The 16,315-nt window shown below is 39.5% G+C and overlaps 1 protein-coding gene across 3 annotated transcripts in view; it reads left to right on the top strand.

Moving 5' to 3' along the window:
* CKAP5 (cytoskeleton associated protein 5) overlaps positions 1 to 16,315 on the top strand; it is a 115,634-nt gene that overhangs the window by 27,469 nt on the left and 71,850 nt on the right. For 2 of the 3 annotated variants that reach the window (XM_060105441.1, XM_060105442.1), the window contains exons 2-3: positions 15,183 to 15,276; positions 15,765 to 15,958. In XM_060105441.1, the coding sequence (XP_059961424.1) occupies positions 15,220 to 15,276; positions 15,765 to 15,958 (251 nt within the window). In that variant the 5' untranslated portion in view covers positions 15,183 to 15,219. The remainder of the gene's footprint in view (positions 1 to 15,182; positions 15,277 to 15,764; positions 15,959 to 16,315) is intronic. The other variant, XM_060105443.1, reaches the window with a different exon arrangement.

Below are 16,315 nucleotides of genomic sequence, written 5' to 3' on the forward strand. Positions count from 1 at the left end.
CGCGGCATGTGGGATCTTCCCGGACCGGGGCACGAACCCATGTCCCCTGCATCGGCAGGCGGACTCTGAATCACTGCGCCACCAGGGAAGCCCTACATTGCTTTTATATTTACATTATATAGTCTTTGAAAAATGCAAGTTTGGTAACGTATGAAGTTTTCCTGTCTACAGCCCTTCAAAGTCTCCTTCTACCTTTGGGATAAAGTCTAAATTCCTTAACATCGCTTACAGGACCTTCCAGGGTCTGATTTGGACTACTTTCTAGCCTTACTCTCTATACCCTTTTACTTTTCTTGTTGCATCTTATACTTTAGCCTTGCTGAACTTTTTTCAATTCCTCAAACTACTATAATAAAAGAAGTTAGAATAGATGTTATGGCAGTTTCTAAACATTTACCTCTATTTCTGTACTTACCTCTGAATGATAAGTTTGTGAAACAGCACAAGTCTTTGGACCACACTTTTAGTAGATTTAAACTACAGTATACCACATGGATGAATTTTACAAATGAAACATTGAATGCAAAAAGCAACTTATGGAAGACTACAGCATTTTTCTAAGGGTCACAAACAAGCACAGTTAATTTTGTTTAGGAATATGTGACTGACTACAGCATAGAACCAAGTGAACTTTAGGAAAGTACTTCTGTGGTAAGAAGGATGGGGTAGGAAAGAAATGCAGAGGTGCAATAATAATATTAGTAGTGTCCTAATTTTCAGTTTGGTTGGTAGGTCAATATATCAATTTTATTGTAATGCTTCCTAACACATATATTGTATATATTTCTTATATATGTAAAAAATTAAATTGTAAAATTGATTTTAAAATTAAAATAATTATGGGGAAAATTAGTGAAGTCCTTTTTTTCTTAGCATATTGATCCTGGAAAAAGATAAAGACAGAGCAGTAGTCCTCAGTGTCACACATATACACAAAACACTATCCATTATTTCAGTGGCTGGGAAAATTTTTTTTTAATAAATTTATTTATTTTTTAATTTTTGGCTGTGTTGGGTCTTTGTTGCTGTGCACAGGCTTTCTCTAGTTGCAGTGAGCAGGGGCTACTCTTCGTTGTGGTGCACAGGCTTCTTTCTCATTGTTGTGGCTTTTCTTGTTGCAGAGCACAGGCTCTAGTCATGCAGGCTTCAGTAGTTGTGGCTTGCTGGCTCTAGAGCTCAGGCTCAGTAGTGGTGGCGCATGGGCTTAGTTGCTCTGCGGCATGTGAGATCTTCCCAGGCCAGGGCTCGAACCCATGTCCCTTGCATTGACAGGCAGATTCTTAACCACTGCGCCACCAGGGAAGCCCTGGGAAAGTTTTGGTATGAAGCAAGCCTTTCCTTTGAATGGAAAGCAGCAAAATCATAAACACTAATTTTTTAAAAAAACTGAAGCTATGAAGTAGTAGAAGCCATTTCAGAAAATATAGCACAATGACATCAATATTTCATTTTAATTTTTTTTGAAGATTTTTAATCACAGTTTCAATTTTGTTACTTGTGATTGGTCTGTTCATATTTTCTATTTCTTCCTGGTTCAGGAAGGTTATAGCTTTCCAAGAATTTGTCCATTTCTTCCAGGTTGTCCATTTTATTGGCATAGAGTTGCTTGTAGTAGTCTCTTAGGATGCTTTGTATTTCTGTGGTGTCTGTTGTAACTTCTCCTTTTTCATTTCTTATTTTATTGATTTGAGTCCTCTCCCTCTTTTTCTTGATGAGTCTGGCTAAAGGTTTATCAATTTTGTTTATCTTCTCAAAGAACCAGCTTTTAATTTTATTGATTTTTGCTATTTTCTTTGTTTTATTTCATTTATTTCTGCTCTTTATGATTTCCTTCCTTCTACTAACTTTGGGTTTTGTTTGTTTTTCTTTCTCTAGTTCATTTAGGTGTAAGCTTAGATTGTTTCTTGTTTCTTGAGGTAGGCTTGTATTGCTATAAATTCCCCTCTTAGAACTGCTTTTGCTGCATCCCATAGGTTTTGGATCTTGTGTTTTCATGTAATTTGTCTCTAGGTATTTTTTGATGTCCTCTTTGATTTCTTCAGTGATCTCTTGGTTATTTAGTAACGTACTGTTTAGCCTCCATGTGTTTGGGTTTTTTACATATTTTTCCCTGTAATTGATTTCTAATCTCATAGCGTTGTGGTCAGAAAAGATGCTTGATATGATTTCAATTTTCTTAAATTTACTGAGGCTTGATTTGTGGCCCAAGGTGTGATCTATCCTGGAGAATGTTCTGTGTGCACTTGAGAAGAAAGTGTAATCTGCTGTTTTTGGGTGGAATGTCCTATAAATATCAATTAAATCTATCTGGTCTATTGTGTCATTTAAAGCTTGTGTTTCCTTATTAATATTCTTTCTGGATGATCTGTCCATTGGTGTAAGTGAGGTGTTTAGGTCCCCCACTATGACTGTGTTACTGTCAATTTCCTCTTTTATAGCTGTTAGCAGTTGCCTCATGTATTGAGGTGCTCCTATGTTGGGTGCATATATATTTATAATTGTTATATCTTCTTGGATTGATCCCTTGATCATTATGTAGTGTCCTTCCTTGTCTCTTGTAACATTCTTTATTTTATTTTTATTTTATTTTCATTTAGTTTTTTAAGTTTTTTTTTTTGATGTGGACCATTTTTAAAGTCTTTATTGAATTTGTTACAATATTACTTCTGTTTCATGTTTGGGTTTTTTGGCTGTGAGGCGTGTGAGGTCTTAGCTCCCCAAACCCATGGGGATCGAACCCACACCCCCTGCATTGGAAGGCGAAGTCTTAACCACTGGACCACCAGGGAAGTCCTGAGGCTTTTGATTTTAATGAAGTCCAGCTTATCAGTAATTTCTTCCAGTGATCATGCTTTTGGTGTTATATCTAAAAAGTCATCACCATAGCCAAGGTCACCTAGGTTTTCTTCTAGGTTACCTTCTAGGAGTTTTATAGTTTTGTGTTTTACATTTAGGTCTGTGATCCATTTTGAGTTAGTTTTTGTGAAGGATGTAAGTCTGTGTCTAGATTCATTATTTTGCACGTGGATGTGCAGTTGTTCTAGCACCATTCATTGAAGAGAGTATCTTTTTTTCCCATTGTATTGCCTTTGCTCCTTTGTCAAAGATCATTTGATTGTATTCATGTCAGTTGATTTCTGTGCTCTCTATTCCGTTCCATTGACCTATTTGTCTATTCTTTTTCCAATACCATACCATCTTGATTACTTCGGCTTTATTCGTAAACCTTGAAGCTGGGCAGTGTTAGTCCTCTGACACTGTTCTTCTCCTTCAGTATTGTGTTGACTGTTCTGGGTCTTTTCCCTCTTTATGTAAATTTTAGAATCAGTTTGTTAATATACACAAAATAACTTTCTGGAATCAAGTTGGAAAGAGCTAACATCTTGATAATATTAAATCTTCCTATCCACAAAAAAGGAATATCTCTCCATTTATTTAGTTCTTCTCAATGTTTTCCACCTGCTGGATCTATCCATTTCTGATAGAGGGGTGTTGAAGTCTCCAACTATAATAGTGGATTCATCTACTTTTCCTTGCAGTTCTGTAGGTTTTTGCCTCGTGTATTTTGGCATTCCATTGTTAGGCATATACACATTAAGAATTGTTATGTTTTCTTGGAGTATTAACACCTTTATCATTACATAAATGCCCTTGATAACTCCCCTTGCTCTGAAGTCTGCTCTGTCTGAAATTAATATACCTACCCCTGCTTTATTTTTATTAATGTTAGCATGCTGTGTCTCTCCATCCCTTTACTTTTTTTTTCTGCTTTATAACAAATTTAATCAGTTATACATATACATATGTTCCCATATCCCCTCCGTTTTGCATCTCCCTCCCACCCTCCCTATCCCACCCCTCCAGGCAGTCACAAAGCACCTAGCTGATCTCCCTGTGCTATGTGGCTGCTTCCCACTAGCTATCTACCTTACGTTTGGTAGTGTATTGTCCATGCCGCTCTTTTGCTTTGTCACAGCTTACTCTTCCCCCTCCCCATATCCTCAAGTCCATTCTCTACTAGGTCTGTGTCTTTATTCCTGTCTTACCCCTATGTTCTTCATGGCATTTTTTTTTCTTAGCTTCCATATATATGTGTTAACATACAGTATTTGTCTTTCTCTTTCTGACTTACTTCACTCTGTATGACAGACTCTAGCTCCACCCACCTCATTACAAATACCTCAATTTCGTTTCTTTTTATCGCTGAGTAATATTCCATTGTATATATGTGCCACATCTTCTTTATCCATTCATCCGATGATGGACACTTAGGTTGTTTCCACCTCCTGGCTATTGTAAATAGGGCTGCTATGAACATTTTGGTACATGACTCTTTTTGAATTAAGGTTTTCTCAGGGTATATGCCCAGTAGTGGGATTGCTGGGTCATATGGTAGTTCTATTTGTAGTTTTTTAAGGAACCTCCATACCGTTCTCCATAGTGGCTGTACCAATTCACATTCCCACCAGCAGTGCAAGAGTGTTCCCTTTTCTCCACACCCTCTCCAGCATTTATTGTTTCTAGATTTTTTGATGATGGCCATTCTGACTGGTGTGAGATGTTATCTCATTGTAGTTTTGATTTGCATTTCTCTAATCAGTAAAGATGTTGAGCATCCTTTCATGTGTTTGTTGGCAGTCTGTATATCTTCTGTGGAGAAATGTCTATTTAGGTCTTCTGCCCATTTTTGGATTGGGTTGTTTGTTTTTTTGTTATTGAGCTGCATGAGCTGCTTATAAATTTTGGAGATTAATCCTTTGTCAGTTGCTTCATTTGCAAATATTTTCTCCCATTCTGAGGGTTGTCTTTTGGTCTTGTTTATGGTTTCCTTTGCTGTGCAAAAGCTTTGAAGTTTCATTAGGTCCCATGTGTTTATTTTTGTCTTTATTTCCATTTCTCTAGGAGGTGGGTCCAAAAGGATCTTGCTGTGATTTATGTCATAGAGTGTTCTGCCTATGTTTTCCTCTAAGAGTTTGATAGTGTCTGGCCTTACATTTAGGTCTTTAATCCATTTTGAGCTTATTTTTGTGTATGGTGTTAGGGAGTGATCTAATCTCAAACTTCTACATGTCCCTGTCCAGTTTTCCCAGCACCACTTATTGAAGAGACTGTCCTTTCTCCACTGTACATTCCTGCTCCTTTATCAAAGATAAGGTGACCATATGTGCGTGGGTTTCTCTCTAGGCTTTCTATCCTGTTTCATTGATCTATCTTTCTGTTTTTGCGCCAGTACCATACTGTCTTGATTACTGTAGCTTTGTAGTATAGTCTGAAGTCAGGGAGCCTGATTCCTCCAGCTCCATTTTTCGTTCTCAAGATTGCTTTGGCTATTCGGGGTCTTTTGTGTTTCCATACAAATTGTGAAATTTTTGGTTCTAGTTCTGTGAAAAATGCCATTGGTAGTTTGATAGGGATTGCATTGAATCTTTAGATTGCTTTGGGTAGTAGAGTCATTTTCACAATGTTGATTCTTCCAATCCAAGAACATGGTACATCTCTCCATCTATTTGTATCATCTTTAATTTCTTTCATCAGTGTCTTATAATTTTCTGCATACAGGTCTTTTGTCTCCTTAGGTAGGTTTATTCCTAGATATTTTATTCTTTTTGTTGCAGTGGTAAATGGGAGTGTTTCCTTGATTTCACTTTCAGATTTTTCATCATTAGTGTACAGGAATGCCAGAGATTTCTGTGCATTAATTTTGTATCCTGCTACTTTACCAAATTCATTGATTAGCTATAGTAGTTTTCTGGTAGCATCTTTAGGATTCTCTATGTATAGTATCATGTCATCTGCAAAGAGTGACAGCTTTACTTCTTCTTTTCTGATTTGGATTCCTTTTATTTCCTTTTCTTCTCTGATTGCTGTGGCTAAAACTTCCAAAACTATGTTGAATAAGAGTGGTGAGAGTGGGCAACCTTGTCTTGTTCCTGATCTTAGTGGAAATGGTTTCAGTTTTTCACCATTGAGGACGATGCTGGCTGTGGGTTTGTCATATATGGCCTTTATTATGTTGAGGAAAGTTCCCTCTATGCCTACTTTCTGCAGGGTTTTTATCATAAATGGGTGTTGAATTTTGTCGAAAGCTTTCTCTGCATCTATTGAGATGATCATATGGTTTTTCTCCTTCAATTTGTTAATATGGTGTATCACGTCGATTGATTTATGTATATTGAAGAATCCTTGCATTCCTGGAATAAACCCCACTTGATCATAGTGTATGATCCTTTTAATGTGCTGTTGGATTCTGTTTGCTAGTATTTTGTTGAGGATTTTTGCATCTATGTTCATCAGTGATATTGGCCTGTAGTTTTCTTTCTTTGTGACATCCTTGTCTGGTTTTGGTATCAAGGTGATGGTGGCCTCATAGAATGAGTTTGGGAGTGTTCCTCCCTCTGCTATATTTTGGAAGAGTTTGAGAAGGATAGGTGTTAGCTCTTCTCTAAATGCTTGATAGAATTCGCCTGTGAAGCCATCTGGTCCTGGGCTTTTGTTTGTTGGAAGATTTTTTATCACAGTTTCAATTTCAGTGCTTGTGATTGGTCTGTTCATATTTTCTATTTCTTCCTGATTCAGTCTTGGCAGGTTGTGCATTTCTAAGAATTTGTCCATTTCTTCCAGGTTGTCCATTTTATTGGCATAGAGTTGCTTGTAGTAATCTCTCAAGATCTTTTGTATTTCTGCAGTGTCAGTTGTTACTTCTCCTTTTTCATTTCTAATTCTATTGATTTGAGTCTTCTCCCTTTTTTTCTTGATGAGTCTGGCTAATGGTTTATCAATTTTGTTTATCTTCTCAAAGAACCAGCTTTTAGTTTTATTGATCTTTGCTATCATTTCCTTCACTTCTTTTTCATTTATTTCTGATCTGATTTTTATGATTTCTTTCCTTCTGCTAACTTTGGGATGTTTTTGTTCTTCTTTCTCTAATTGCTTTAGGTGCAAGGTTAGGTTGTTTATTCGAGATGTTTCCTGTTTCTTAAGGTAGGATTGTATTGCTATAAACTTCCCTCTTAGAACTGCTTTTGCTGCATCCCATATGTTTTGGGTCGTCGTGTCTCCATTGTCATTTGTTTCTAGGTATTTTTTAATTCCCTTTTTGATTTCTTCAGTGATCACTTCGTTATTAAGTAGTGTATTGTTTAGCCTCCATGTGTTTGTATTTTTTACAGCTCTTTTCCTGTAATTGATATCTAGTCTCATAGCATTGTGGTCAGAAAAGATACTTGATACAATTTCAATTTTCTTAAATTTACGAAGGCTTGATTTGTGACCCAAGATATGATCTATCCTGGAGAATGTTCCATGAGCACTTGAGAAAAATGTGTATTCTGTTGTTTTTGGATGGAATGTCCTATAAATATCAATTAAGTCCATCTTGTTTAATGTATCATTTAAAGCTTGTGTTTCCTTATTTATTTTCATTTTGGATGATCTGTCCATTGGTGAAAGTGGGGTGCTAAAGTCCCCTACTATGAGTGTGTTACTGTCGATTTCTCCTTTTATGGCTGTTAGTATTTGCCTTATGTATTGAGGTGCTCCTATGTTGGGTGCATAAATATTTACAGTTGTTATATCTTCTTGGTTTGATCCCTTGATCATTATGTAGTGTCCTTCTTTGTCTCTTCTAGTAGTCTTTATTTTAAAGTCTATTTTGTCTGATATGAGAATTGCTACTCCAGCTTTCTTTTGGTTTCCATTTGCATGGAATATCTTTTTCCATCCCCTTACTTTCAGTCTGTATGTGTCTCTAGGTCTGAAGTGGGTCTCTTGTAGACAGCATATATATGGGTCTTGTTTTTGTATCCATTCAGCCAATCTGTGTCTTTTGGTGGGAGCATTTAGTCCATTTACATTTAAGGTAATTATTGATATGTATGTTCCTATTCCCATTTTCTTAATTGTTTTGGGTTTGTTACTGTAGGTCTTTTCCTTCTGTTGTGTTTCTTGCCTAGAGAAGTTCCTTTAGCATTTGTTGTAAAGCTGGTTTGGTGGTGCTGAACTCTCTCAGCTTTTGCTTGTCTGTAAACGTTTTAATTTCTCCATCCAATCTGAATGAGATCCTTGCTGGGTAGAGTAATCTTGGTTGCAGGTTTTTCTCCTTCATCACTTTAATTATGTCCTGCCACTCCCTTCTGGCTTGTAGAGTTTCTGCTGAGAGATCAGCTGTTATCCTGATGGGGATTCCCTTGTGTGTTATTTGTTGTTTTTGCCTTGCTGCTTTTAATATGATTTCTTTGTGTTTAATTTTTGACAGTTTGATTAATACGTGTCTTGGCGTATTTCTCCTTGGATTTATTCTGTATGGGACTCTCTGTGCCTCCTGGACTTGATTAACTATTTCCTTTCCTATATTAGGGAAGTTTTCAACTATAATCTCTTCAAATATTTTCTCAGTCCCTTTCTTTTTCTCTTCTTCTTCTGGAACCCCTATAATTCGAATGTTGGTGCGTTTAATGTTGTCCCAGAGGTCTCTGAGACTGTCCTCTGTTCTTTTCATTCTTTTTTCTTTATTTTGCTCTGCAGCAGTTATTTCCACTATTTTATCTTCCACCTCACTTATCTGTTTTCTGCCTCAGTTATTCTGCTATTGATTCCATCTAGAGTATTTTTCATTTCATTTATTGTGTTTTTAATCGATGCTTGATTCATCTTTAGTTCTTCTAGGTCCTTGTTAACTGTTTCTTGCATTTTGTCTATTCTATTTCCAAGATTTTGGATCTTGGAAATAGAATCTTGGATCATCTTTACTATCATTATTCTGAATTCTTTTTCAGATAGACTGCCTATTACCTCTTCATTTGTTAGGTCTGGTGGGTTTTTATCTTGCTCCTTCTCCTGCTGTGTGTTTTTCTGTCTTCTCATTTTGCTTATGTTACTGTGTTTGGGGTCTCCTTTTTGCAGGCTGCAGGTTCGTAGTTCCCGTTGTTTTTGGTGTCTGTCCCCAGTGGCTAAGGTTGGTTTAGTGGGTTGTGTAGGCTTCCTGGTGGAGGGGACTAGTGCCTGTGTTCTGGTGGATGAGGCTGGATCTTGTCTTTCTGGTGGGCAGGTCCACGTCTGGTGGTGTGTTTTGGGGTGTCTGCGGACTTTTTATGATTTTAGGCAGCCTCTGTGCTAATGGGTGGTGTTGTGTTCCTGTCTTGCTAGTTGTTTGGCGTAGGGTGTCCAGCACTGTAGCTTGCTGGTCGTTGAGTGAAGCTGGGTGTTGGTGTTGAGATGGAGATCTCTGGAAGATTTTCGCCGTTTGATATTATGTGGAGCTGGGGGGTCTCTGTGCACCAGTGTCCTGAAGTTGGCTCTCCCACCTCAGAGGCACAGCACTGACTCCTGGCTCGTCAATTTGGGATGATTTGTTGTCTATTCATGTATTCCACAGATGCAGGGTACATCAAGTTGATTGTGGAGCTTTAATCCGCTGCTTCTGAGGCTGTTGGGAGAGATTTCCCTTTCTCTTCTTTGTTCTCACAGCTCCCGGGGTCTCAGCTTTGGATTTGGCCCCGCCTGTGCGTGTAGGTCGCCGGAGGGCGTCTGTTCTTCGCTCAGACAGGACAGGGTTAAAGGAGCGGCTGCTTCGGGAACTCTGGCTCACTCAGGCCGGGCGGGGGAGGGAGGGGCACGGAGTGCGGGGCGAGCCTGCAGCGGCAGAGGCCGGCGTGACGTTGCACCAGCCCAAGGCACGCCGTGTGTTCTCCCAGGGAAGCCGTCTCTGGGTCCCGGAACCCCGGCGGTGACGGGCTGCACAGGCTCCCGGAAGGGCGGCGTGGACAGTGACCTGCGCTCGCACACAGGCCTCTTGGCGGCGGCAGCAGCAGCCCCAGCCTCCCACGCCCGTCTCTGGGCTCCACGCTTTCAGCCGCAGCTCGCGCCCGTCTGTGGAGCTCCTTTAAGCAGCGCTCTTAATCCCCTCTCCTCGCGCACCAGGAAACCAAGAGGGAAGAAAAAGTCTCTTACCTCTTCGGCAGCTCCAGAGTTTTCCCGGACTCCCTGCCGGCTAGCTGTGGCGCATTAGCCCCCTTCCGGCTGAGTTCTCGCGGCCAGCCCCAGTCCTCTCCCTGCGCTCTGACCGAAGCCCAAGCCTCAGCTTCCAGCGCCGCCCGCCCCGGCAGGCGAGCAGACAAGCCTCTCGGGCTGGTGAGTGCTGGTCGGCACCGATCCTCTGTGCGGGAATTTCTCCGCTTTGCCCTACCCAGGTATGTGGGGAGTTTCTTGCCTTTTGGGAGGTCTGAAGTCTTCTGCCAGCGTTCAGTAGGTGTTCTGTAGGAGTTGTTCCAGGTGTGGCTGTATTTCTGGTGTATCTGTGGGGAGGAAGGTGATCTCCGAGTCTTACTCTTCCGCCGTCTTCCCCGGAAGTCCCCCAACATTCTTTATTTTAAAGTCAATTTTATCTGATATGAGTATTGCTACTCCAGCTTTCTTTTGATTTCCGTTTACATGGAATATCTTTTTCCATCCCCTCACTTTCAGTCTGTTTGTGTCCCTAGGTCTGAAGTGAGTCTCTTGTAGACACCCTATATATGGGTCTTGTTTTTCTATCCATTCAGCGAGCCTGTGTCTTTTGGTTGGAGCATTTAATCCATTCACGATTAAGGTAATTATTGATATGTATGTTCCTGTTACCATTTTCTTAATTGTTATGGGTTTGGTTTTGTAGGTCCTTTTCTTCTCTTGTGTTTCCCACTTAGAGAAGTTCCTTTAGCATTTGTTGTAGAGCTGGTTTGGTGATGCTGAATTCTCTTAGCTTTTGCTTGTCTGTAAAGCTTTTGATTTCTCCATCGAATCTGAATGAGATCCTGGCCGGCTAGAGTAATCTTGGTTGTAGGTTCTTCCCTTTCTTCATTTAAAATATATCGTGCCACTCCCTTCTGGCTTACAGAGTTTCTGCTGAGAAATCAGCTGTTAACCTTATGGGAGTTCCCTTGTATATTATTTGTCATTTTTCCCTTGATGCTTTCAATAATTTTTCTTTGGCTTTAATTTTTGTCAGTTTGATTACTGTGGGTCTTGGCTTGTTTCTCCTTGGGTTTATCCTGCCTGGGACTCTCTGTGCTTCCTGGACTTGGGTGGCTATTTCCTTTCCCATGTTAGGGAAGTTTTCGACTATAATCTCTTCGAATATTTTCTAAGGTTCTTTCCCTCTCTCTTCTCCTTTTGGGACCCCTATAATGCGAATGTTGTTGTGTTTAATGTTGTCCCAGAGTCCTCTTAGTCTGTCTTCATTTCTTTTCATTCTTTTTTCTTTATTCTCTTCCATGGCAGTGAATTCCACCATTCTGTCTTCCAGGTCACTTATCCGTTCTTCTGCCTCAGTTATTCTGTTATTGATTCCTTCTAGTGTATTTTTCATTTCAGTTACTGTATTGTTCATCTCTGTTTGCTTGTTCTTTAATTCTCTTATGTCTTTGTTAAACATTTCTTGCATCTTCTCGATCTTTGCCTCCATTCTTTCTCTGAGGTTCTGGATCATCTTCACTATCATTATTCTGAATTCTTTTTCTGGAAGGTTGCTTATCTCCACTTCATTTAGTTGTTTTTCTGGGGTTTTATCTTGTTCCTTCATCTGGTACAAAGTTCTCTGTCTTTTTATTTTGTCTGTCTTTCTGTGAATGTGGTTTTCCTTCCACAGGCTGCAGAATTGTAGTTCTTCTTGCTTCTGCTGTTTGCCCTCTGGTGGATGAGGCTATCTAAGAGGCTTGTGCAAGCTTCCTGATGGGAGGGACTGGTGGTGGATTGAGCTGGGTGTGGCTCTGGTGAGCAGAGCTCAATAAAACTTTAATCTGCTTGTCTGCCGATGCATGGGGCTGGGTTCCCTCCCTGTTAGTTGTTTGGACTGAGGTGACCCAGCTCTGGAGCCTACCCAGCTCTTTGGTGGGGCTAATGGCAGACTCTGGGAGGGCTCACACCAAAGAGTACTTCCCAGAACTTCTGCTGCCAGTGTCCTTGTTCTCACAGCCATTCCTGCCTCTGCAGGAGACCCTCCAACACTAGCAGGTATGTCTGGTTCAGTCTCCTATGGGGTCACTGCTCCTTCCCCTGAGTCCCGATGCACACACTACTTTTGTGTGTGCCCTCCAAGAGTGGAGTCTCTGTTTCCCCCAGTCCTGTTGAAGTCCTGCAATCAAATCCCACTAGCCTTCAAATTCTGATTCTCTAGGAATTCCTCCTTCCATTGCCGGACCCCCAGGTTGGGAAGCCTGACATGGGGCTCAGAACCTTCACTCCAGTGGGTGGACTTCTGTGGTATAAGTGTTCTGCAGTCTGTGAGTCACCCACCCAGCAGTTGTGGGATTTGATTTTATTGTGATTGCGCCCCTAGTACTGTCTCATTGCGGCATCTCCTTTGTCTTTGGATGTCGGGTATCTTTTTTGGTGAGTTCCAGTGTCTTCCTGTTGATGATTGTTCAGCAGTTAGTTGTGATTCCGGTGCTCTCACAAGAGGGAGTGAGAGCACGTCCTTCTACTCCGCCATCTTGAACCAATCTCTCACTTTGCTGTATACCTGGTTTCAGGACTTAATGAAGCTCAGGTTCTTGATGTCCCATCACAGAAAGAATTCAGTGAGAGACAAAGTGATAGGTAAGAAGTGGATTTATTTAGAGAGAAACACATTCTACAGACAGAGTGTGGGCCATCTCAGAAGGCGAGAGTGGCCTTGGGAGAAACACATGCCACAGACAGAGTGTAGGCCACCTCAGAAGTTGAGAAAGGCTGATATCAATATTTTATATGAGGCAGTTAGGTTAGATAACCTTTTTCTTCATGCTTTTCTTTGAAAAGCAACGAACAAGAAAAAAAGAAAGTATTGCAGAGAATTCACAGAATACCAACAATCGAATATTGTTGTTCACATTCTCTTGGCTGGAAAATGTTTTAAAAACTTTCATTGACTGTTTCTCTTTGAAAATCAGATAGGAAAGATTGCTTTTGCAGCTCAAACTTGTGCCAAGAAAGTAACATTAGAGGTTTTTAACCCAGGTTGCATATTACAGTCACCTAGGAACTTAAAAAAATACATATTTTTATTGAGGTGAAATTCATATAACATAAAATTAACCATTTTAAAGTGAACAATTCAATGGCATTTTGTACATTCACAATGTTGTGCAACCACCATCTTTGTCTAGTTCCAAAACAGTAACATTTCCATCACATCACAGTAAGACTCCTTACCCATTAAGCAGTTTCTCCCCACTCTCACTCTCTCCCCCTCTCTCCGCAACCCCTGGCAACCATCAGTCTCCATCTGTCTCTATGGATTTATCTATTCTGCATATTTCCTATGAATGGAATCATATAATATAGAACCTTTTGTGTTTGGCTTCCTTCACTTAGCATCATGTTTGTGAAGTTCATCCATGTTGTAGCATGTATCAGTAAGTACTTCATTCCCATTTATAGCTGAGTAATAGTCCACTATATGTATGTTTCACAGTTTGTTTATTCATCCATGGATAGACATTTGGGCTGATTTTTGGCCATTGTGAATAGTGCTGCTATCAATATGCATGTACATGTACTTGTTGGAGTACTTGCTTTCAATGCTTCCAGTTCTTTTAGTTGCTGTATAATATTACACTCAGTGAATATACCACTATTTATTCATTCTCTTTTTGATGAACTTGTAAAAAGTGTTTCCAACTTTTGACTTTTCTATGAACAACATTGCTATGAATACTCTCATACAGGTCTTCTGGTGCAGTTTGCATCAATTTCTAGGGTATGTACCTAGAAATGGAGTTGCTGGGTAGTAGAGTATGTGCATTTTTAATTTAAATAATGCCATACTTTCCAAACTGTTGTACTATTTTCTCTCTCACTATTGCTGTATTAGAGTTCCTGTAGATTTGCTTTTAAGGTTTGACTCCTGCTCTAAAACACACTGCTGTTGTTTCACAGAGGCTTGGGGATTTTGAAGAGAAGTCTTAATGAAAGTTCCATTTACTCTAATAAACTTTTACAATTCAGTCTCTAGTAACTTTCCCTGGGATATTTCCTACATTTTAATGGGAGGCAACAAGTTGTAAAGAAGAGGCATAGACTTGAAATCTTAGTGTGATCTCACAGCCTGTTAGCTTTGTTGTTTTGGGCAAGTTACTAAATCTTCGTGAGCCTAGTGTGTAAAGTGGGGAGAATGTCTTTCTTTCGTGTAGTTGTTGTTAGTATAATGAATCAACATGTTTAAAAAGTAGTTTGCACAGTGCCTGACTCATAGCAGATACTAGCAAGGCGTATATTCATTAGACAAATATTTATTGAAGACATATTTTATGTCACACCAGGACTGGGGATGGAAAGATTAAGCAAGATCCCTTTTATGTTATTTATAATATTGAAAAACTTGAAACAATTTAAATGTCCAGTGTTAGGCTTGGTAATTATGGTACATTCATAAAATGGAGTGTAGTGCAGCCTTTAAATATCATGTTCTCAAATATGAGGAAATGTTTGTGACGATGTAAGAAAAAAATTACAAGAGGATTAGCCCTTTTTCATATAATTTATATACTGCATGTGCATTGAAAAAAATCTGGAAGAGTTCAAGTGGATACACTTCAGTGTTCATTGTGGTTACTAATTGATAGTGAAATTGTATTTTAATGCTTTCCTTCCTTATATATTTTCTATACTTTCCAGATTTTCTACAGCTAACATAGATTACATTTTTTGAAAAAGTAAATTTATTTATTTTTGGCTACGTTTGGTCCTCGTTGCTGTGCGCGGGCTTTCTCTAGTTGCAGCGAATGGGCTACTCTTCTTTGCGGTGTGCAGGCTTCTCATTGCGGTGGCTTCTCTTGTTGTGGAGCACAGGCTCTAGGCACACGGGCTTCAGTAGGTGTGGCTCGTGGGCTCTAGAGCGCAGGCTCAGTAGTTGTGGCGCACGGGCTTAGTTGCTCCGCAGCATGTGGGATCTTCCCGGACCAGGGCTTGAACCTGTGTCCCCTGCATTGGCAGGCGGATTCTTAACCACTGTGCCACCAGGGAATCTCTCATTTAGAATTTTTATTAACTTTTCTCGTTTACTTTTTAAATGTTCTATTAATGGAATTAAATGGGCATTTGACCAAAGAATGAGATTTTTTACTTTCGTTGGTTTACACATGCTAAAATAATAGTCTCAGAAAAACCTTTTTGTCTTAAGAGACAGCTTGGTTGCTAGAGTTAATAGATACCGATTTTTGTCTGACCAGGAATTACTCTTAATTCTAAGGAGAAACTGGAAGCACAATGGGAGATGACAGTGAGTGGCTGAAACTGCCGGTTGATCAGAAATGTGAACACAAGGTAAGACTTTTCTGGAACTCAAATTTCAGTGTCATTGGCTTGTTTTGTCAGCAGTTATACTGTATAGTGTAGTATAAAGCTGCCTGATGATTACACAATACAACTGGAGAAACAGCCTACTTTGGAGATAGGGCAGTTTCAGCAGGAAAATTTCTCATGTTTGAATTGTTACATCTTTAATGTCATATTACAAAGAAGTAATGACTAATACTTGGATACAAAGTGGGGGACATTTATAGTGGCCTGTTTATGAATTCTAGAAGGCCTTGACAGAATATCATAAATATTGAACACGTACAAGAAAAAGTTTATTAGCTAATCTTTAAAAAAAAAAAAGCTATCTGGATTTCTTAAACTCCGTTTTTGTTTCTAGTCTGGGGTCCTTTGTTCAAATTACCTGGTATAAGGTACTCATTCCACCCCCCAACCCCAATGGTAGATGATAATGTCATTAAATTTTGTTTTGTTTCAAAATACTTTTCTTTTAGCTGTGGAAAGCAAGGTTAAGTGGGTATGAAGAGGCCCTGAAGATCTTCCAGAAAATAAAGGATGAAAAGAGCCCAGAATGGTCCAAATTTTTAGGATTGATCAAAAAATTTGTGACTGATTCCAATGCAGTGGTTCAATTGAAAGGATTAGAAGCTGCACTTGTTTATGTTGAAAATGCCCATGTAGCAGGAAAGTAAGTAGTTTCTTTCCAACTATTCTGGTAAAAACCCCTGTCTCGTGCTACATGGATTAATTTATGTATATTTATGGATCACTGTGCTTAGTTATTAGCACTTTTAGAGGATATTCATTTCTTAACTTTCATAGCTTCTTGACACTTGTTTTTCATTTCAGTCTTTATCTGCTCTCAGAAGTCTAAATGGTACAAGAGATCTTTAGAGAGGAGCAAATTAGAAATCAGATCTTGAGTTTTTACCTTAAGGTTTGATGAGCAAGTGCTTTTCCTTTTGAGACTTTTGTATGAGAATTACTCCAAGAGGGAAAATCTTTTGTAAGTTTTAGAAGAAACTGAGGTGGTTAGCAAAGACGT

Source organism: Mesoplodon densirostris, chromosome 7 (assembly GCF_025265405.1).
Source record: "Mesoplodon densirostris isolate mMesDen1 chromosome 7, mMesDen1 primary haplotype, whole genome shotgun sequence".
In the NCBI taxonomy this organism is placed as follows: Eukaryota; Metazoa; Chordata; class Mammalia; order Artiodactyla; family Ziphiidae; genus Mesoplodon; species Mesoplodon densirostris.